At 40.8% G+C, this 22,202-nt stretch overlaps 1 protein-coding gene and 1 long non-coding RNA gene across 2 annotated transcripts; one reads left to right on the top strand and one right to left on the bottom strand.

Annotated features, from left to right (window-relative positions):
- Positions 1 to 1,517: 1,517 nt before the first annotated feature.
- On the top strand, positions 1,518 to 11,540 carry LOC311045780. Its single transcript, XR_014600807.1, has 3 exons — positions 1,518 to 1,965; positions 3,386 to 3,523; positions 9,328 to 11,540. It is a non-coding gene; the product is annotated as an uncharacterized lncRNA (long non-coding RNA).
- An 8,705-nt stretch (positions 11,541 to 20,245) lies between these two features.
- LOC311044917 (E3 ubiquitin/ISG15 ligase TRIM25-like) lies at positions 20,246 to 21,799 on the bottom strand (the record flags this gene model as incomplete). Its single annotated transcript, XM_084056726.1, has 1 exon — positions 20,246 to 21,799. One exon carries the CDS (start codon positions 21,797 to 21,799, stop codon positions 20,246 to 20,248), a length of 1,554 nt encoding a protein of 517 aa, XP_083912852.1.
- Positions 21,800 to 22,202: the final 403 nt, after the last annotated feature.

Below are 22,202 nucleotides of genomic sequence, written 5' to 3'. Positions count from 1 at the left end.
GTGTGTGTAGCCTACGTGCATCTGTGTGCGTGCTTGCACGTGTGTGTGTGTCCTTGCCAGACAGACAGACAGACAGACAGACAGACAGACAGACAGACCCATACAGAGACCCCCATATATGGGCACAAAAGGGACATAGACAATCATAGGGTACAACGGGTAATGAATAACCAGGTGGGGTATGCATTCTCGACTCGCATCGTTCCAGACTTGCATCGCCCCCAGTAGAATTAGAATAAGCTTGATTGTCACGTCACAGGTTTACAGAAGTTAAAAAAGTGGGTAAAATTTGTGCAAGTTCTATAGTTTATATAGTTATATCCATAAACAAAGAAATGGAAGAAGAAGGGGGGGGGCAAGGGGAAAGGGAGGTCAATCAAAAGAGATACATTATTTACATATTTACACATAGTACCTGAGGTAAGACATAAAGGTGCGTGAGCATAGTAGCAGATGTATACTGTAAGTGATATGCTATGCACCTTAGTTAAGGTGCGAGAAAACACAAAAAACTAAAGTCAGCACATTGAACATGGGATTAAGGTGCAAAGTGTCTGCGCGTGTCGACCGCATAATCTACATGAGGTAAACTGACACTAGTATAATCCACAGGTCCAAGTCACTTGTCCCTGGTTTAATCCACCAAAGAAGAGCAAAAGTCTAAGACCAGTAAAGTTGGCCTAATGAGTGCAATTTCAATTCAGTGTATTCAGATATTTTGTGGTCAGGCAGGGGTTCATAATCATTTGAAAAATAAAAAGTAATTAGATTTTATTTGGATTTTATTACAGATATCTAATCTTCAATGCACAATATAGACTTCCCCATCAATTCATATATTATTATATAATTAATATTCACATTTAGAAATTATTTTCAATTGATTGATTCAGTTTTTCTTTTTTTTGCCAGACCCAGGGGGTCTGGCTTACATGAGGCTTTGTACCTGTTTTCTCCATACATGGGCATGCCCCCTTTGTCTTTGGGCCCCAGCCATAAAATGCTGTCCCCCTTTCGTCCATACATGGGCATGTTTTGTACCTGTTTTCTCCATACATGGGCATGCCCCCTTTGCCCTTAGGCCCCAGCCATAAAAGTCTGTCCCCCTTTCGTCCATACATGGGCATATAGACACAGGCTGACACGTCATGTGAAGTCTGGGTCTCTGGCAGAACCAGGTCTCCTGGTCTTGTTTACATAAACTTGACAAAAAAAGCATATACACATGACCATATATCTGTACATATGTACATATTTGTACATATGCACATATGTGATGACAGATTATCCACTTTCAATAATTTGAGGGGGTATATCCTTAGTGCACGAGGGGCCCCTGCATCTTTGGACTAACCCACATTTTTACTGAGATCTGATTGGCTCACAGTTTCATGACGGCTGCCAGCCAGCAACTTTCATTGAAATAAACAGGTGGAAGTCAAGTTCAGCCCCCAAAACTGGGGCCAGTGACCACTGCTGTAGAGGGATAGATAGCGGCTGAACAAGCTGGTGAAGAAGGCTGGCTCAGTATGGGTGAGAGGCCGGACTCACTGGAGTCTGTTGTGGAGAAATGCACACACGATACGAGGCGGGCCATAATGGACGGTATGAGTCATCCTCTCCATTCTGGCAGGACGGAAAAGCAGTCACAGGGATCTGTTCTGTTCAATGCCCTTGGGCTTTTTAACTCCATGACCAGCTGCTATGAACTGGACTAATAGCATTAGTTTGAGTTTATCTATCTATCTAGATAGATAAAAAAAAAAATAGAAAGCTCCTCAAATGCAGCCACATGACACTTTGAGTCGTGCATTATGACCACATTGACTCCCATCCAGACACCACACCCACTTTACAGAAGTATTGAAAACAGTCACTCTGCTACCCAGTCCTTCATTTGATCCTCTGTGTCCAGCACCATGCTTCTGATCATACTGACCCTGGGCTTTATGCTTCTATCTGAAGGTAAGTCCTTTATTTTATGCTATTTTCTTTCTTTCTTTCTTTCTTTCTTTCTTTCTTTCTTTCTTTCTTTCTTTCTTTCTTTCTTACACCCAAATAGAGTCTGCTGTCTCCCTTTTCTATGCTTTGAGAAATATATATCATTTTAATCAAAATAACAATGTCTTAGCTGTAGCGGTGTAGAAGAATAAATCATTGAAAGATGGAAAATACTCCAAAGTGAGAGTGAACTCCCAACATGTTTTTGTTCTGTACGGACACTGTCACTTGCATACATACAGTAGCCTGGACAGTTTAACTAATCTGTTTATACATAGGCTATTTGAAAATAGCAGATCTACAAGCTCACAACGTCTCACATCGCGACGCGTTGTGAGCTTGTTGATCTGCTACTTTCAAACATTTTAGTACTTTTACTTTTGGTACTTTTAAGCACATTTTGATACCAATACTTTTGTACTTTTACTCAAGTACATTTTGAATTCTGGACTTTTACTCGTAACAGAGTACTTCTTCCAGTATTGATACTTTTACTTAAGTAAAACTTTTGAGTACCTTTTCCACCACTGTCTGTGTTACCCAGATTTACACTGCTGATTATCTATGCTATGATGTGTGATTTATAGCTTTTTAATGATATGCATTTGTTTGGAGAACAATGCTCCAAATAAACATGCATCGTTAAATACACTGTTTCTCAACGTAGAGTACACTGTAAAATCCTCAGTGCTGATTACACTCTGAGAGGCTACAAATGGAACAAAATGGACCCATAGGGGTCCCTTTGGAACCCTGGTGGTCCCTCCCTGAACCCGACCTTGAAGAACCAGCTGGCGGTTCAATGTGTGCAATGTTTACCAGTGGTGTAAAGTAACTAAGTACATTTACTCAAGTACTGTACTTAAGCACCATTTTTAGGTAATTTACTTTAGTGGAGTGTTTCCAATTTTCAATACTTTTACTTCTACTCCACTACATCTCTGAGGAAAATATTGTAATTTTACTCCACTACCATTATTTGACAACTTTAGTTACTAGTTACTTTGCAGATATAAATGATTATATTATAAAACATACATTTACTATGTTAGCCCTATTTTATACATAGGCTTGAAAATAACCGATCGACAAGCCCACAACACGTCGCACCACTGATGCGTTGTGAGCTTGTAGATCTGCTATTTTCAGACATTTTAGTACTTTTACTTTTGGTCCTTGAAGTATATTTTGATGCCAATACTTTTGTACTTTTACTCAAGGAACATTTTGAACACAAGCCTTTTACTTGTAACAGAGTATCTCTACGTTGAGGTATTGATCCTTTTACTCAAGTAAAACATTTGAGTACTTTTTCCACCACTGATGTTTACATTAGTTTTCAGTTGTGAGTGACATGTGTGATGTTGTCTACCTGTTGTCTTAGCCGCTGCGTTGAGCTGTTACTCCTGTAATACGACTGACACGATTACGACCAACGATAACTGCACCATGGCTGGGGCCAAAGTGCAAACATGCCCTCCTACGCTCCTGTTTATTACGTGGAGCTGCATCACAATAAAAGGTAATCATCCTCTGGCTTCATCCTCAGGGCAACCACCTCTCCAGTGGTGGAAAGTAACTAATTACATTTAGTTGCTGTCGGGAAGAAACCTCTTATCTCCATATTTTGACTTTTTTCTTTTTTTTCTTGTGTAAATGAATGACCTACTTGATCGTATTACAGCCTTACACAAAAGCATCAAAAGTAGCAGATCCACAAGCTCAGAACATGATTATAAAGACATTTAAAAAACAGTCTGATATGACAAAAAAAGTTTAACTTTTTTTCATCTTCTTCTTCTTCTTCTTCTTCTTCTTCTTCTTCTTCTTCTTCTTCTTCTTCTTCTTCTTCTTCTTAACCCCAGCATTTGAGTAAAAGTACAGATACTCCTGGTCAAATTTACTCCACTTCAAGTAAAAGTAGCTCATTTCCTGTGGTTGCACCCACATGCATGATGTACCCGCTCTGATACCGTGTGTTATTGTGAACAGATTTCCGTAATTCAAACTCTCTCTCAAAAGTCTTTATGCTAGTTATGGTTTCATCATCAGCCAATAATCTAATGGTATGACTTGACTTGAAATGTAGTAAAAAAAAGGTCCATTTGCACACCTGGGACAGGTGCGTAGGAGCAGGCAGCCAGCATGAGACAGGAAAGAATGGTGATCGCACACACTGTCTTCACTTACAGCAAAAACGTATTTTATTGCGAGTACAATGTTTCCAACTGACATTCATCAGGTATTTCTTATTAAGGGGTTAAAGCTTGGTTGATGTGTGTGTGTGTGACTTGTTGTTGTGTACCCTACCACCCAACATAAATCAGAATCCATGCCTGCAGAGATGGTGGTTGCAGAGAGGTGGGTGTTGTTTGCAAGGCACGTGGTTCTTTGTGACCACAACCTCTGCTCTGATGAGAGTAGAGGATGTGGTCATAAAGAAGAAGCTGGTATCTGCATTTTTATATCTACCCACACGCACAACCGTTAACTTCACCTTGTCAAAACAAGATGACGGCGACATGCACAGCAGCGAACTTCACCCTGTCAAAACAAGATGGCACAGATAAGTCGACTTGCTTGGTCTCCATACACACAACCTTTGATTTCCTATACTAACACATCTGGTCAAAATTCATGTCAGATCCTGTGTCAAGGTGAGACATGACCTTTGCATTGCCTAGCTGTGCGTCCAAGTGGCTGCGAGGACGCTCCCCCCCTCCCCCACTCGCTGCAGCGAGCCTTAGGGCCATTAGTGGTCTCAGCTGTGAGAACAAGACACATTGATTGAATGGAATGTTAAGGAGTCAACTTGTGCTGCAGTAGTCATCTGCTCTTTGAAGGCACGTGTTCCTCACGCATGAATAATATGGAGAGGCAACGATTTTTTGCTGCTGAAAAGTTAGATTATTTTCCCTTACCAAGCTTTTTCCCCCTTTAAATAAGAGCATAGTAAAAGTTGTGTAATCCACTCAGTTGTTCACATAGAGACACAACTTAATTCACAGTGCAATCTCTCTCCTGGCCTGTCTCTCTCACTCCCCCCCCCACACACACACACACACACACACACACACACACACACACACACACACACACACACACACACACACACACACACACACACACACACACACACACACACACACACACTCTCTGTCTGCACACAAGATGACGGCATATTGCAAGGAATGGGGGGATCTGCAGTATCTGCAGTGTCTCAGCAATGTGTTTTACTGCAGACATCAAGTCTGATCATGTCAGGAATTCATACAAACGAACACAACAACCTTTGCTGACAAATTCAACTTAAACACAACCTAAAAGGCAGCCCCCCTCCTCTCAGCAACAAGCACACACTATAGTTGTGTTCTTTATACGGAAATGAATAGCCAATACAGCCTCAAATGAGTTGAATGACATGAGTAATATGCATGAATTATTCATTTTTGATTCATTAGCTTATGAAACATATTGAAACATATTCCTGTTGATTTGTCACTTGCACTGAATCAGTGATGATAGATAAACAAACTGCCTCACAGAGGTCACCTGTGAACTCAATCATCTCTTCAGAACAGCTTACTACTGATCAGTCACAACAAGTTACATAAAACCAACCCATCTACTTCATTTTGTGCGCACACAATTTGCGCAAGCGCACGCGCGCGAAATTTTTCGGGTCTAATTCGGGTCTAATTCGGTCTAATTCGGGTCTAATTCGGTTTTATTTGACCAATATAAATCAACCTTTTTTCGGGTCTAATTCGGTCTAATTCGGTTCTATTTAAGGTTCTAAGTTAAGTTCCAATGAAAGATGGCCTTTCAAGAACTAATGAAGGATAAATAATTTGTACTGTTTTAACTTTGATAACATAAATCAAAGTTAAAATAAATAATAATTATGAAAATTAAAAAAAAAAAAAAAAAAAAAAAAGAAATTTTTTTTTTTTTTTTTTTTTTTTTTAAATATGGCCAGGGGCCACAAGGAAGCTCCTCGCGGGCCGCACGTGGCCCGCGGGCCGCCAGTTGAATATCTATGATGTACAGTATTGCCCTTGTGTTTTCTGTTCCTTGTTCGTTCGTAAATGTACAGTATGTCACAGTGTTAATTCTTCGCTCCTAGTGTTCGTATTTCCTAGTATTATCTCTTTGCTCCTAGTCCTAAATTCCTAGTCTCCTCGTGTATTCCTGTGTTTGTTCCATGTCCTGTTCTTTGGTTCAAGAATGGCTTCATGGGATATGTGTTTGGGGAGGGCTTTGTTCTGGGTGGGGTGTCCGTCATTGGGCCGGGACTGCAGGGCATTCGGGAAATTGAGTTTGGGGATAAGGTCAACATTCAGGATGTCTTCAGAGCTCATACATCAGTACCTTCTGATGCCCACATTGACTGAGAGGTGTGCAGACATGCAAACTTGGCTCTCTGTGTCTCCTGTGCTGGGAGTGGTTGCCATGGCAATGTGAGCCCACAGACATGCTTGTGTGTTCACATGACACACACACACACACACACACACACACACACACACACACACACACACACACACACACACACACACACACACACACACACACACACACACACACACACACACACACACACACACACACACACACACACACACACACACTTCACTGCCAAGTTTCATGAAAGTCTGCTCATCCATTCTCAAGTTATGTTGCTCTCTCTCTCTCTCTCTCTCTCTCTCTCTCTCTCTCTCGTAGCTGATGATATTAAACAAGAAATGGTGTGTATTTGTGGCAAACAATTGTGTTTATAGAAGGTGTCAAAAAAGTATTTTTTTGTGTAATGGTTATAGTGAAAAATATACCAGTAAAAATATTATGGCAAAATATGGAAATGATACACAGTATGACTTTAACCAGAACTTTGCTAAAACAGCTTTTCATCTAACAAGTGGAATCAAATATTATTCTGTGGTTTCAGAGAGTGATTTATATTGAAGTCTGATCCCTCAGGGCCTCAATTTGTTTTAAAGCTCCCCTGTAAACAGCCCAGATCACTGTTTCAACATGTGACTGTTGGTAGATGGCTGCTGAAGACACTGCAAGTGTCAACACGCTCTGGAGTAAGAAATGTGTAACTGGAGGAGAAATAAATACAAGTTTCAAATAAAGAGTGACTTGACTTGATTAGATCAACCTATCAAGCATTATTTATACTTTATGCTCTACACATAGGTATAGACCCACATGACCTTTATACTCTACACATAGATAGACCCACGTGACCTTTATACTCTACACATAGATAGACTATTCTATCTATATTGAAAATAGCCAATCTGCTATTTTCTTTTTTTTACTTAAAATTTTTATCCCACGATTTTTGTAACCCATTTTTTTCACCCGGTGCCAATTTCCTAAGTGATCCTGGGCGCTACACCAGCCCTACACCAGCGCTACACCAGTCCCCCACAGCCTAGAGAGGCCAGGGCCGAGCTCATGCTTCCTTCAATGCATGAGAGCCAACTGACCTTCTTGTCACCTGACAGGGGGGAGTTTCCCTGGTAGGACGTAGCACGTGGAAGGAACACGTTATTCCAACCAGTTCCTTTCCCCTCCATCAGGCGCCCCGGCTGTCATGGGGGAGGCAGTATAGCGACCATGTTTTTGTGAGGGTATTAACTACCCCCAAATGAGTTCGACAAGCCTGCTTTAAGGCTAACCCACACCCCACTCCCCAACAACATTGCTGGTTGGTGAAAATATGTTGGATTTCACAGTGAATAAAAAGTGGTTGAGTACATTAGTAACGTGTGTGTGTGTGTGTGTGTGTGTGTGTGTGTGTGTGTGTGTGTGTGTGTGTGTGTGTGTGTGTGTGTGTGTGTGTGTGTGTGTGTGTGTGTGTGCGCGTGCGCGCATGTGTGTGTGTGTTCCGTGTTCTCTAACATCTCAGCTAACACCGCTGATGTCATTGTTGTTAATGAAAACCATAGGGAGGTGTTCATTCTCGAGGTCGGCTGTACTTTTGATTACAGCTTAGAGGAAGCCTTCCTAACCAAAATGCTAAAATATCATCAGCTAGAGCAGCATCAGCATCTCTCAGCTGGCCTACAGATGTAAACTTTTGTTTTTTTAATCTTTGGTAGCCTATAGGGCACGTGCACAAGATGGTTGTGAGGGGCCTTCAAATTGATTGATTACCGTCGGAAAGATGCTAATGTATCCGGTAGGAGACTCGAAGGAGTCTCTTTGAGTCTCCTACCGGAAATACACCCGGTCATCAAAGTATTGGCTCAAGAATGTGTCAAAACAAAACAATCTCCATGAATTCAAGGCTTCATGGGGTGTGTACAAGATAGAAAATAAGTAATTTTTTGGGCAAACTATTTGATGGATCTGTTTTTCCTTATCACCCATATATATATATATCCATGCATGGCGAGACATCACATAAGTATATATATAAGTACCAGACATTTCCATAAAAGGCGACAAAGAAAAACCAGACTCAGAACACAGGCAGCCATTGGATGTAGGGAAGTATATTATTCAGACAGAGAGAGAATGGAAGGTTACAGTATCAACAGGTGTTAACGCATCATCGGTCAGAAAAAAAACAGAGAAAGCCCTGGACTTTAACAGCGTCCGGTAACATAAACATATGACATCATTGAAGATACATCGAGCGTCCAGCCGTCGGAGGTGTAATCCTGCCATTGGTGGATAGTGATGATTACGTCGTCGTCAGATGAGGATGATGATGGTAGATGATGAAGATGATGATGATGGTGTGACAGTTTATCTTTGAACAAACAGCGTCCACATGTCTCGAACAACACGTTGACCTCGGGTCTGACCGGTCACTGGTCAGTGGTGACTTCAGTGGTGCTGAAGGAATTGTTAGTGTAGGGAAGAACACCAAGATATAGTGTTCTCAAAACAACAGATAGTCACAGAAAGCCAGTTTGACCTTGCATAGACAGAGACAGGAGAAATAGAGTACATGACAGAGTTTAGGCCAATATGACACCATTATATTAATTTGATATTTAAAGCAGGTTTAGGACACTAGACAAATTATGATCAATCAAGATAACGAGATTCTAACTCTATCACTATTCCTTTAAGGCTACCCCACACCCCGACCACATTGCTGGTTGTGGTTGGTGAAAATATGTTGGATTTCACAGTGAATAAAAAGTGGTTGAGTACAGACAGTAACATTTGTCTGTGTGTGTGTGTGTGTGTGTGTGTGTGTGTGTGTGTGTGTGTGTGTGTGTGTGTGTGTGTGTGTGTGTGTGTGTGTGTGTGTGTGTGTGTGTGTGTGTGTGTGTGTGTGTGCGTGCGTGTGTGCGACAGATAAAGGAGTTGTATTGGAGAAGGGCTGCGTTCCAGGGATGTTATGTTCGCTTGTGACTGCACTCCACCCAGACCCACCGGACTGCTGTGAAAGTGACAAGTGCAACGGAGCCACAAAGTCTTCAGCCAGCATCCTCTTGTTCCTGGCACCATTGGTCTCTGTTGCAGGGTTATTCTAGTTAACCAAATCACTAAAACTAGAATATTTGACTGAACCCATTATGACCTGAGGCTGATTTTACCACTGCCTAATAAAGGTACAGTCACACCGAACTTTAATTCTACCTATGCAGCGGATTCTGACAATGCTTTTCAATAGGAAATGAGTGGTTTGTTGCTTTAATTCTACCTATGCAGCGGATTCTGACAATGCTTTTCAATAGGAATGGAGTGGTTTGTTGCCATTCGCGGATTTCCGCAAAAAACACGCTCCGTTCCCAACTTCCCATTGAAAAGCATTGGCAGAATCAAAGATCGGTGTGACTGCACCCTAACAGTAGTTTGTCAAACTTTTTCAAACGCTTTCAAGATTTTTCAAAAATGTTCCAAATTAGCAGATGTACAATCCCGCAGCCCTGCACAAAGTGATGCGATGTGAGCCTGTATATCTGCTATTTTTGAATAGCCAACGTTAAAATCTAAAATGACACAGATGCTTTCCTGGTTGGTTTTAATGGGTTAACTGATTGAAAACTAATGAAACAGTATTGTGTTTTAAAAATGAACAAAAACTAACAAAAAATCACAGAGATAGGCTATAGAGATAATTGTATATGAATCAATCTTCCATCTGTTTAACAGTGTCAGATTTAACAGTAAATATTATTTTATGTTGTTGTTGTTATTATTGTTGTTGTTGTTTTTTTTCCACTTGTTGTTGCATAAATTCATATCTTGCTTTGATCCATTGTCTGCCCTTATGTTCACAATGTGATATCAGTCCAACTTCTCAAGCATACAGACAAAAAAGACCAAAAATGAAAACATTTAACACTTAGGTTAAGTGGTCAGATGCATGCATTTTCAGAGCATGTTAATTCTGATGGTCAATCAATCGATTGTGTTCCAGCTTGTATCAATGCAACTAACGTAGTAAAGTTGCTATTCATTGGAATCACAAAGAAAGCTATGTTTTTCCCCCAATGGTTTTAAAGAAAAAAATCATTGTTTTTTTTTAACTTTATTTAAAATGTACAATTACAATTTAGGCATTTAGCAGACTCTCTTAAACCCGAGCGACTTACAGTAAGCAAGGTAAACACGAGGTAATACATCAAATGCATATCATATCATATGCATAAAAAATATATCATCTGTACATTGAAACTATACAAACTATAGGATGCCAGGTCAATAAATGAACCTGGCATAATATGCCAGGTTCATTTATTGGTTAAAATGTAATTTAGATAGCAAGTTATGTAGACATATTATGTCTACATAACTTGCTATCTAAATTACATTTTAACCTTTGCATAAGCCAAGCCTACACGGTCGTCAAGGCTAGGGCAAGTGCTACAGCAATTGCTAAAAGTTAAGGTGTTGATAATAAGTTTCTGTGGTCTATGTCTTATTTGTTTTTCTGTGTGTTTTTGCACATTTTTTGCATTTTTTAGCATGTTTTAACAGCGCATTTTGCCTATGATTTTCTGTACAGCACTTTGTAAACCCTGGTTGTGAAATGCGCTATACAAAATAAAGTGGACTGGAAGTAAAGTGGATTGGATAATAACATATTAAGGTCATTATCATTACAACCGTTTAGCGTTTTGCCGATTCTTTGTTGGCCCTCCGCGGCCCACCAGTGGTCCCCAGCCCACAGGTTAAGAACCACTGCTCTACAGGTGTGTTGCTTTAGCTGACCGTTCAGAAATCAACTGAACTAAGTGCGCTCTATGACGCCACCGCCAGAGCAGGCTATTCTGAAAACAGAGCAGATTCTCAGTGCATGTTTCTGAACGCACCCAGACAAGGCTCTGTTGCTCCCTTTAAACTGCTCTCTAACTGCCACACCTTATGTCTCTCTAGCTATCCCAGACATGTCCAAAGTCCGGGCCGGGGCCAATTGTGGCACGATGGCAGACTTTATATGGCCCGTGGCTTCCTTTCTAAAATGTATTCTGAGTGGCTTCTGAGTGTTTTGAAATTATCCTGGACTGATAGTCTATTTCTCAGTAAAAAATAAAAATAAAAGAAGAAAAGATTCCTAACTGTTTGTTGGTTGTGTTGTTTAATTCTCAAGATGTGAAAGAATTTTTCATCCCCCCCCCCTTTTATATATATATATATATATTTTTAGACCTTTTCACACCTGGTCACATTTGGCTACATTGCCATTCCAACAAAACACAATGTATTGGTCTAATTTTATTGCAATACTACGCAGTGCATGCCTGTGAAAAAAGCCATGCACTTTTTTGCACTAGCACTAGCAATTGTTCGCTATTATTTTATGCTTTTGCTTTTGCTTTTTTTGCGTTATTGTTAAATTATGTATACCTTTTCTGTAATTGTATTCTTGCTCTCTAAAGCACTTTGAGCTGCATTTCATGTCATGAAAGGTGCTATACAAATAAAGTTTATTATTATTATTAGAAGTTTTTGTTTTGTTCACAGCACAGATGATTTGGCTACACTGCCTACTATTGATATTGCTCTGTAGTTAAATACACATGTTATATTGCAAGGCATTTCTATTTGATGCAGTCGGCCCTAAAGTATTTTCCTATTTTCAAATATGGCCCCATTTGAAATGAGTTTACCTATAGTCTCTTCTACAATCTCTGAATGTATTTTTTTATGATTTTCTTTTTCTTTTTCTAAGCAGCAAGCTAGATACTGTAGGCTTAGATTAATTTGATTCATAGTAGGAGTTATGTGACTGCAAAAGTGCTACAGAAGTGGGAGTATGAGGCAGGAAATCCCCAATCTGATTGCATTCCTTATCTGTGTTTTCAGCATTTCCTTTACACACACTGTATGGAGCAATTATGAGAGAGCCAACTCTCTGTCTCCAGACATTAACCAGTCCCCAAATTTGTCTCAGTCATTTACCAGCTGCTATAAGAAGTGCAAACACACAATGTTTACAAAATGTACTTAATTAATTCTGAATATGTTCCATACGCAAGACCAGTAATGCTTTATCTTTTTTATCTTTTGAATAATATAAAATCCATCTTCCATTTGTTGGGAGTGTGCCAGTTTTAACAGTGAATGCATGTTTTAAAATGTATGTTTTTGTTTTTGTCTTGTTTGGAGGTAGTCCAACATTTTAAACATGTTGCACAATTATGTTATGTCAGCTATTTTCACAATTAGTCATATGAGAGTGGGAGCCAATTGTGCCACGAGGGCACGATATCTATTTATTTTTTTTATTAAAAGAAACATTGTAAGTGATTAACTGCATTAGTTCGATTAACTTTGATAAGATATATCATATTTTATCAAAACTTTTGCACAGATATGGATGGACAAGTGGTGCCCAGGACACACATTGATGGCCCTATAAATGACCTGTAGCACAGGTTATGTAATCTGACCAAGTTCTCATCTAGGTCTGTTGATCTCCACACGCACACACACACACACACACACGCACGGCACATGCACGCATGCACGCACGCACGCACGCACGCACGCACGCACGCACCGTGTATGCACGCACGCACGCAGTGGTGGAAAGTAACTACAGTAAGTACATTTACTCAAGTGCTGTAGTTTGTACAATTTTGAGTAACTTTTGCTTTACTTGATTATTTGCATTTTTTTCTTGTACTCCACTGCAACTTTTTCCTACATTACTGTGGTGGAAAATACAGACAGGAGGCCTCCAGATGTTTCTACTTAAGTCAGCAGCCCTCAGAGCGTCTGGGAAGGCAGTGGAAAATTCTAGAAGCTGTAAAAAATCAGGGTTTGTACCGTAAGTTCCCAGAAATGAGATGATATAAATAGAAGTTATTGTGTTAGTATACTTTTGTAAACATTGTGAAATACAAACGCAAGAACAGGACCCCATCAGAAAGGAGGGGGCGAAACAAAAGAAGAATTGCAACATTGGGTCCTATAAATGTGAGGAGAAGGTTATTTGGGGAGTAGTTGAACTATAAGGGCTCTGGAGCTGACTGCCTGCTGCTATGCTGTAACGTGCCTGCACGCAAATAAACAGATGATGATTGAAGATCTGCCTGGACTAAGTGTCTTTCCATCCATCCATACACCTGGCGATAGAATATCCTAGTCTATAGATCCACTTCACTACAATTATTTGAGAACTTTAGTTACTAGTGTAGATTTAGATTGTTAATGCAAAACATATATCAACCAATTAAGCCCACTTTTATACTTTGACTATTTGAAAATTGCAGATCTGAAAGCTCACAACAAGTGACATTGTGACTTGTTGTGAGCTTGAAGAACAGCTTTTGTCAACAAAAAAAAAGAAGAAAGAAAATAAACTAGAAAAAGTGCTCATCGGAGCACTGGTCTCCGCCAGGTCAGGTAGGTTATTGTGGGCCCGCAACGCTTGGAATTCGTCAATCAGGATGGAATATGAAAAATCAAGCAGATCCCTACAGATCATGTACCGATTTGCGTGAAATTTGGACTGCTAATCTCCGGCACCGTTGGCATGATGGCAACAAAACTGTGCACACACACTCCCTGGATGCCAGATCAGAACCTCTGACCCACATTTTTCATATGGGCCTGTTATAGCACCACCAGGAGGCCGATTTTTGAATATTTCATCTTGATTGGCTAAGATTTGCTTCCAAAGTTTGCAGGAGTGCTCCGTTTTGAACAAAAGGCCTCAAATCATGAACACAGCGTGCAGTGACATTTTGCACGCACATTCCCAAGAAGAAATGCCACTTGAATTTTTTCAAATCAGCCTCATGGTGGCACTGTAACAGGCCGATTCGCGTTTTTACCTAAAACTGCACCGATCTGCATAAAGCTTTGTATGCGCAATCCCTTGAGGCCCGTTTTGAACAAAATGCCACGAATCATGAACACAGCGTCCGATTGCGGTGAAAACTTGCACGCACATTCGCACTATGTTGAGGAACACACGCCACCCTTTTAACATTGCCCTATTATAGCGCCACCAGGAGGCCGATTTTTGCAAAACTATTTTTGTCACGCAAATCGGTACACATTATCTCTATAGTCAAGTGATCAAGACGGATCCGTCCGATTTCTTATATTCCATCCTGATTGGCGAATTCCAGACATTGCTGCCCCACAATAACCTGACCTGGCGGAGACCTGTGGTCCGAGGAGCACTTTTTTTGGTTCCCCATCTACACCAACACCTCACTCCCCTGATTCCACCCCCCCCCCCCCCACACCCCCATGATTGTGCTGTCAGTAAATCACACAAGAGGAAGTGGATTACTATCCCAACATCACCCTCCCTGGATCCTATATGTCACCATCCTATTCCCCCCAACACCTCGTAAAGCAAGGAAGAGTGATTTTAACGGGAAAAAAACAACATGGACTGACAGAGGGGTGGGGTCGGATGCATAATATGCAGAGCAGAGGTAGTTACCGGAGTTCAGAGGAGACGTTAAATACACGTAATACATGCTCATTATGTTGTTCAACTATAACTTTATTGCCATTCTATTAATCTACACTTTGTTTACATATCTAACAAGTTAAACTAAATTATATTGAAACGTTGCTAGGGGCAATCTGTGTTTTACACAGGCCTAAAGAGTTGAAGTGTATAATGATTTGATCTTTTAAGTAAGAGTCTGTTTACTGGCAAGAGTAGCTGTGGTAGCAGCAGTGTCAGCGAAGACTAAACCAGCAAGGAAGTTGCTAGGGTGGGAGCCACCCAAGCGAGTGCGTGTGACAGATACATAAAAGAAAAAGAAAACTTTTCCACGGATATGGATGGACAAGTGTTGTCCAGGACACACATTGATGGCCCCTGACTTAAATGACCTGTAGAATCTGGTTATGTAATAATACACACATGCACACACACACACGCACACACGCGCACACACAGGCTACTTAGTAGATGCAGTTTCAAGTCAATGCTGAGGCATTCCAGTTCATTTGTGGTTCTCCACTGGTTTCACACTGTGACCAGGAATGCAGTGTTGTTCAAGTAAATGTTCTGTACACACTCAAACATTTTAAGGAAAACCTCATCGATTTTCAACTAGCTAAGCTTTCAGAACACTGACTGCACACAATGAAATGTTGACCTTGAACTCAGAACAAAAAAATACTATACTAGAAGAAGTGCTCTTCGGAGCACAGGTCTCCGCCAGGTCAAGTAGGTTATTATGGGCCAGCAATGTTTGGAATTCGCCAATCAGGATGGAATATGAAAAATCGGAGGGTTCCGTCTTGATCACTTGACTATAGAGATAATGTGTACCGATTTGTGTGATGTTTGGACAAAATGTGTTTTGCAAAAATCGGCCTCCTGGTGGCACTATAATAGGGCAATGTTAAAAGGGTGGCATTTGTTCCTCAACGTAGTGCAGGGCAAAGGTAACCGTGGCCTCTAGGGAGTGCACATACAATGTTTTACAAAGATCGGTTCAGTTTAGGTAAAAACACGAATCGGCCTGTTATAGCGCCACCATGGGGCTGGTTTGAACATTTTCAAGTGGCATTTCTTCCTTGGCCTATAGTGGGAATGTGCTTGCACAATTTCACGGAAATCGCACGCCTTGTTCATGATTTGAGGTATTTTGTTCAAGACGGAGCACTACTGCAAACTTTGGAAACCATTCTTTTTTTTCAATTAACTGCAGTTGTGTTCTGCTGTCGAAACCATTCTTAGCCAATGAGGATGGAATATGAAAAATCTAGAAGCCCTGTTTCGTTTAAAGACTATAGAGATGTGTACCTTAACAAAAAACTGTTTTGCAAAAATGTGAACATTTTGGGTCAGAGTTTCTGCTCTGGCTTCCAGGGAGTGTGTGCGCACATTTTCTTTGCCATCAAGCCAACGGTGCCAGAGATTAGCTGTCCACAGACAGAATGACGGACACGCGCGCACAGACGGCCTGGACGAGACAAAAAGTGAAATGGGACATCATGCATGAGTACTTTTACTTATAAGAATATTCTGTTACTAAATTGTGAATACAGGACTTTTACTTCATAATAGATAATAGTAATAGAGTATTTCTAATATAAGCACAAATACATTGGAGTGCTTCTTTCACCACTGTACACAAGCTGCAGTTGGCTGAGGTTATACAGTAGGTCCTGGTTTGCAAAGCAACATTATGTAGCCAAATATAGCTGCTTATCTGTATTAACGGTTGTCCTGCCAGTTGAGAACCTCAAGGGTCTGATTAGGGTGTATGTGACATTTTGATAAACAATTCCAGGAAACCCAGCCCAACAGCAGCAAGCAGTATGCAGTGAGGTATCTCTTGATCATGTTTTCTCAGAGAGATGGTAAATGGTGCATTTATATAGTGCTATTATCCAAAGCGCTTTACATATTATTATTATTATTATTATTATTATTATTATTTCAAAGTGTGTGTGTGTGTGTGTGTGTGTGTGTGTGTGTGTGTGTGTGTGTGTGTGTGTGTGTGTGTGTGTGTGTGTGTGTGTGTGTGTGTGTGTGTGTGTGTGTGTGTTGTGTGTGTTTCTATGTCCTTCACTAGGACATAGTAGCTGTGTGGCTGTGTGAGACCACCCTCTACTGGTTCTGATGAATATTGACTATTACTAAACGAGACAATAGAAAATACAGTTCCTACAGAAACAGTGCGTGTCACTGTGTTGGTAGTGATGGAGACGGAGCTAATAACAGCAGACAAATTGTGCATTGGGTTAAATTGTTACCCTTCAGACCACGCGTCTCCGCACGTCCGTTATATTGGTGAAATTAAGAGCAGACGAGGCTTAAAATTAAGTGTATTTATTAATTAAACAGAAAATCAAAAGTAATAGTGTGTGTGTATCAGTTAATAAGAAAGTTTAGCATTAATACAGATTGAATATAAAAAAGGTACTTGACAGAGAATTCTCTGGCCCCAAAAGCTTTCCTTCCGGTTCACGAAGTCAAGTGGGCCGAGCTATCTATCCCTAGGGCCTATATTATACATCATTATCAAATATGGTTGATCAGTGAGCCTCCTGATTGGTTCAGCTCTCTTCCCAGGGTTTGCAAGTGGCCTCATCTGATTTACAGGTCCCGCGCAGACGACCTTCGATTTCCCAGGCCTAGTTTCTCCACCTGCTGGAATACCATAAACACACTCCCCAAAAAAGATGCAGACACCATTGTCCTAGACATTAGAAGTGAAATGTGTCTTCTAGGAGATAACGCAGCGTTCTGCCATACTAATAGATCATGTTTATCACAGTGACTGTATTTCTAAGGATATGATTCTAGCAAAACTATAGTGATTTCATAAGTCAATAATATGTTATCTATGAGGGTCTATGTGACCAGCATTACACAGTACTAAAGAAGACACATACTTTTTGCTCTTATTAACTGGGACTTTAAAAACAGTAATAGTAAAAACACACATTAGCTCTTCATTAACTAGGGCTAAAAAGGATATATATTTATTTCCATATAAGGGTATAAGTCATTTGCTCATAATAAGGCTTGAAAAGGATATCATTTGCCTCATAAGGATATAAGTTTCAAACAGTAGCCACATTGTAGTAGTTTAGAATGTGTGTAGTGATAATGTTAAGAGCAGTGCTGGAATGCAAATAAGTACACTTACTCAAGTACTGTTTAATTTAAGTACAGTTTTAAGGTACTTTTACTTTACTTGATTATATCCATCATTCATAGTGCTGCTCAACCACATCTCAGAGGCAAACATTGTACGTTTTACTCCACAACAATTATTTGAAGCAATTATTTGAAGCACCCTTATCGCCAGGTGCCATACCCCCTTGCAGCCCCACCCCCAGGAGGTTGAGAATGAACTGATATTGAAGCAAAAGAAATATGTGACATGAAATTAATGAATGAATGAATGTTTAGCTCAGTGCTTTTCTCTCTCTCTCTCTCTCTCTCTCTCTCTCTCTCTCTCTCTCTTTCTCTCTCTCTCTCTGCACCACTCTCTGCACCACCCCCACCCCAGTGCTACTATTTGAACTGTGACAGTTTCAGAGGACGTACAGATGTGCCACTTCAAAACTTCACACGTTACTGTTCTTTCCCTGAAAGCGCCCTGAAAATGCATGTTTTTCCTCCCTTTTCTGCCCTTAAAATGCACTGTTTTGCCCCTGAAAAGAAGTTGTCACTACACCCCCCCATTTTTCCCTTCAACAGACATCCATATACATGAGAACAAAAGAATGTGTGTTGAAGGTGGTGTCAGACTCATTATGAGGCGAAAGGTGATTTGACTAGTTGCTCAAATTCATTAGCATCATAAAAGCAGTGATCATCAAAATAATTCACCATTTTAAATGCCCTTCTTTGTCCCTCTTATTGCCCTGGGAATCCCCTGAAAATTTACTGTCTTGGCGATGGCAGGACATGTGACGTTTTGAAGTGGCACATCTGTAAATGTCAGTTTAATCAGAAGTCTACTACTGTGACTTAGATCATCATCAACCCTCCACCACAAATCCCATTCCAGTTATCACTTGTAATGCTTTGTTTAACTTTCATTCCTGTTTCTAAAGGTTGTTACACACCGGCGAATATAGCGAATATACGCAAAATTCGGACTCGTTCCGAATAATTAAAAGACGCTTTTTCGCTTCGCTTTTTCGCTTTTTCGCTCCATGTACGGAGCCATTGACTTTATAAGGTTTTAAAAAAACGCATTATTCGCACGAAAAGATCGCCCCGGTGTGTAAGGACCTTAAAGGAGCTACACCATGAATTTAAAAAATAATAATAATATTTGATATCATATTGTTTATGTCCCTCAAACGTTTTTCAAAAGGTTTGAGCCTAAATCAAGCCTCAGATATACTCATTCCAACTAACTTCTCTCTGGCTTATAAAGCACTTTCACCTGCAATACCACATTGTCCTGTTTGGCACGGGGCGCTATTGAGCCAGTTTGTATGCATGTCATGTCCTGGTTCTGTGTGGAAAAAGTAAAAAAATAAAATAAGAAAAAATTTTAAAAAAATTAAAAATGAAAAAAAAATATATATATTTTTTTTTGGATTTTTTTTTTGGGGTTAGAACTGAAAAACGGGAGGAATTGTTCCCAGACGTGACGTAGGGTGGGGGAACAAATCTGACGGACTGTTTTCAGACCAATTTACATGAAAACCACAGATAGCCTATGAAAGCCTGCATGCTCGAAGTCGGGTATTTGTTGGAACAGAAGAGAGGTGGGGGAGACCAAAAACACACAAAAATGAAGAAAAAGTTAAAATTCATGGTGTAGACCCTTTAAGGTGGATAATTGGTAGTGCTGATTGCTGCTGAATGTCAGACAGCTGTGGGGAATCGTCCGTGCCACTGATTCGCTGGTTCACTAATGATCATGGTTGCTGATTGGGCGTGGCCACTTCTACTCTTCTATAAAGCCTCAGTTTGAGTTCATTACTACAGAGGACTGTCAGCCTAACAGCAGCAGAGAATCCATCCCTCTGTCCTTTCACCCAAACCAACCCTTATGTTTGTCTTTCTTTAGGAAAGACCAGAGACTATGACCCTTTGATTATTCTTATTAGGTTTTGATTGTGTGTGTTTAGTTTAGTTGTTTTCTGTTATAGGTTAGGCATCTTCAGTTTATATATATTTTTGCAACTCTTTATACTTTTTGTTTGTAATAAATATATATTCAGTTTTAAAGCCTTGGTCCTTCTGCATTTTATGTTGCTTCCCCTAACCCTAGACTAGGGGTCGTAACATTCTTGTTGTTATTTCAACTCTAGTTTTAGTTAACTGTAATATCCTTGGTCATGAGAAACAAACCTATAGTCTGATCTAGTTGAGGTCACACAACTCAGCAGTGAGTCCAGTAAACCACCCAAAACACCCAAATCCAGCATATAGGGGCTGTGTGAATGTGGTCTGGACTCTGTGGATGAGAGACATGGTGTGAGAAACTTTGTAGAAGGACAGAGTACCTGCACTGTGATCCAGGTACACTCCTACTCTGGAGGACACACAACCAAAGATTTCAGTTCCTATTTGGCTGTGTTTTAAAGTGTGAAAAAATTCTCCGGTCCTAAGTCCTAAAGACCAAGATTCATCATTGTATCCAAATCCACCTTTACTAAATCCTGTCCTGCTGATATCCTTATATGAGACTGCTATTTCAACCTCTTCTCCACTCCACTCTACCTCCCAGTAACATCGTCCAGTCAGACCCTCTTTACTCAGAACCTGACAGCAGTCAGTGAATCTCTCTGGGTGATCAGGATATGATTCTAGATTGTCCATCGATGTTATTTTTCTGTTTCCTTTTGAGAGAGATAGGTCTTCATGTGCTGTGTTTGGATCGAGTGTGATTGGACATGAATACTGTAAGAACTCAACTCTGGTCTTGGGTTCTGGTGGTGTTGACAGTGAAACATCCACTCTAAGAATGTCCTCTAGTTTGTCCCTCACCTTTGACACAGCCTCAATCACATCTTCAAAGTATCTCAGAGGACGGGCATTGCTGCTGACTGGGTGTGTAGATTCACTGATCCTTGAGAGGGAGGCGTGTTCTGCACGCTTTCTCTGCTCTTCAGCACGACTCACTTCACGTTTCTGCTGGTCTCTGATCAACTCCCTCACCTCAGATCGTCTTCTCTCAATGGAAGAGAGGATATCAGTAAAGACGGTGTCACTGTCCTCCACTGCTCTTTCAGCACAGTGATTGATGGACTCCACCTCTTGGTGAAACTCCTTCCCGTCCTCTTTCTCCTGGATTCTCTGCTGGATGTTCTGTTGACTCGTATCAAGTTCTTTCTGTCTCTCAATACTTTCTGCTGCAGCTGAGATCATATCACAACCTTTTTGTTCTTTCACGGAGCACAGATAACAGATACACTGCTCGTCAGTACGGCAGAGAAGCTTCCTCACCTCGTTGTGACGAGAGCAGATGTTCTCCTGAAGCTTCCTGGAGGGGTTGACCAGCTTGTGATTATTAAAGGCAGGAGATTGATAGTGAGGCTGGAGGTGAGTGCCACAGTAAGAGACCAGACACTGAAGACAAGTCTCGACAGCTTTCAGTTTTCTCCCAATGCAGGAATCACAGGCTACATCTCCAGCATGGCAGTGATCAGTAGGAAGAACTCGGAGTTCTGTCTTCTTCAGGCTCTTCACCACCTCAGCCAACATGGTGTTCTTCTTCAGAACAGGTCTTGGGATGAACGTCTGTCTGCACTGTGGACAGCTGTATCTCCTGTAATCATCCAGATTCCAGTTTTCTTCAATACATAAACTGCAGTAGTTGTGTCCACAGGGAACAGTCACTGGATCCTTCAGTAGATCCAGACAGATAGAACAGCAGAGCGTGTCCTGCTCCAGTTGAACTATTCGTTGTGCCATTTTACAGCTGTATGTCTGAAAAACAGATTGAGGTTATGTCAGCTTCATGTCCTCATACATCACAAAATAAACATCAATTAAAACCCTGATCAATACTTAAAGACAAGAGACAATCTGAAATTCTGTCTCTCTCTCTCTCTCTCTCTCACTCACTCACTCACTCACTCACTCAGTCACTCTCTCACGCACGCACGCACGCACGCACGCACGCACGCACGCACGCACGCACGCACGCACGCACGCACGCACGCACGGGTGTGGCAATTGCCATCCCGTGGGACACCAAATGTCGCTGAAACATAAAAACACTTAAAATATTATGATGCCTATCAGCTTGGCCCCGGAGATGCAATACTTCAAAGTTGTTAAAAGAGTAAAAAAGTAAGGAAAAGTAAATAAAGTG

This window comes from Gymnoscopelus microlampas (genome assembly GCF_963454915.1).
Source record: "Gymnoscopelus microlampas genome assembly, chromosome: 5".
NCBI classification, from domain to species: Eukaryota; Metazoa; Chordata; class Actinopteri; order Myctophiformes; family Myctophidae; genus Gymnoscopelus; species Gymnoscopelus microlampas.
Note: the sequence above shows the minus strand (reverse complement) of the source record. Positions and strands in the feature narration are given on the sequence as shown.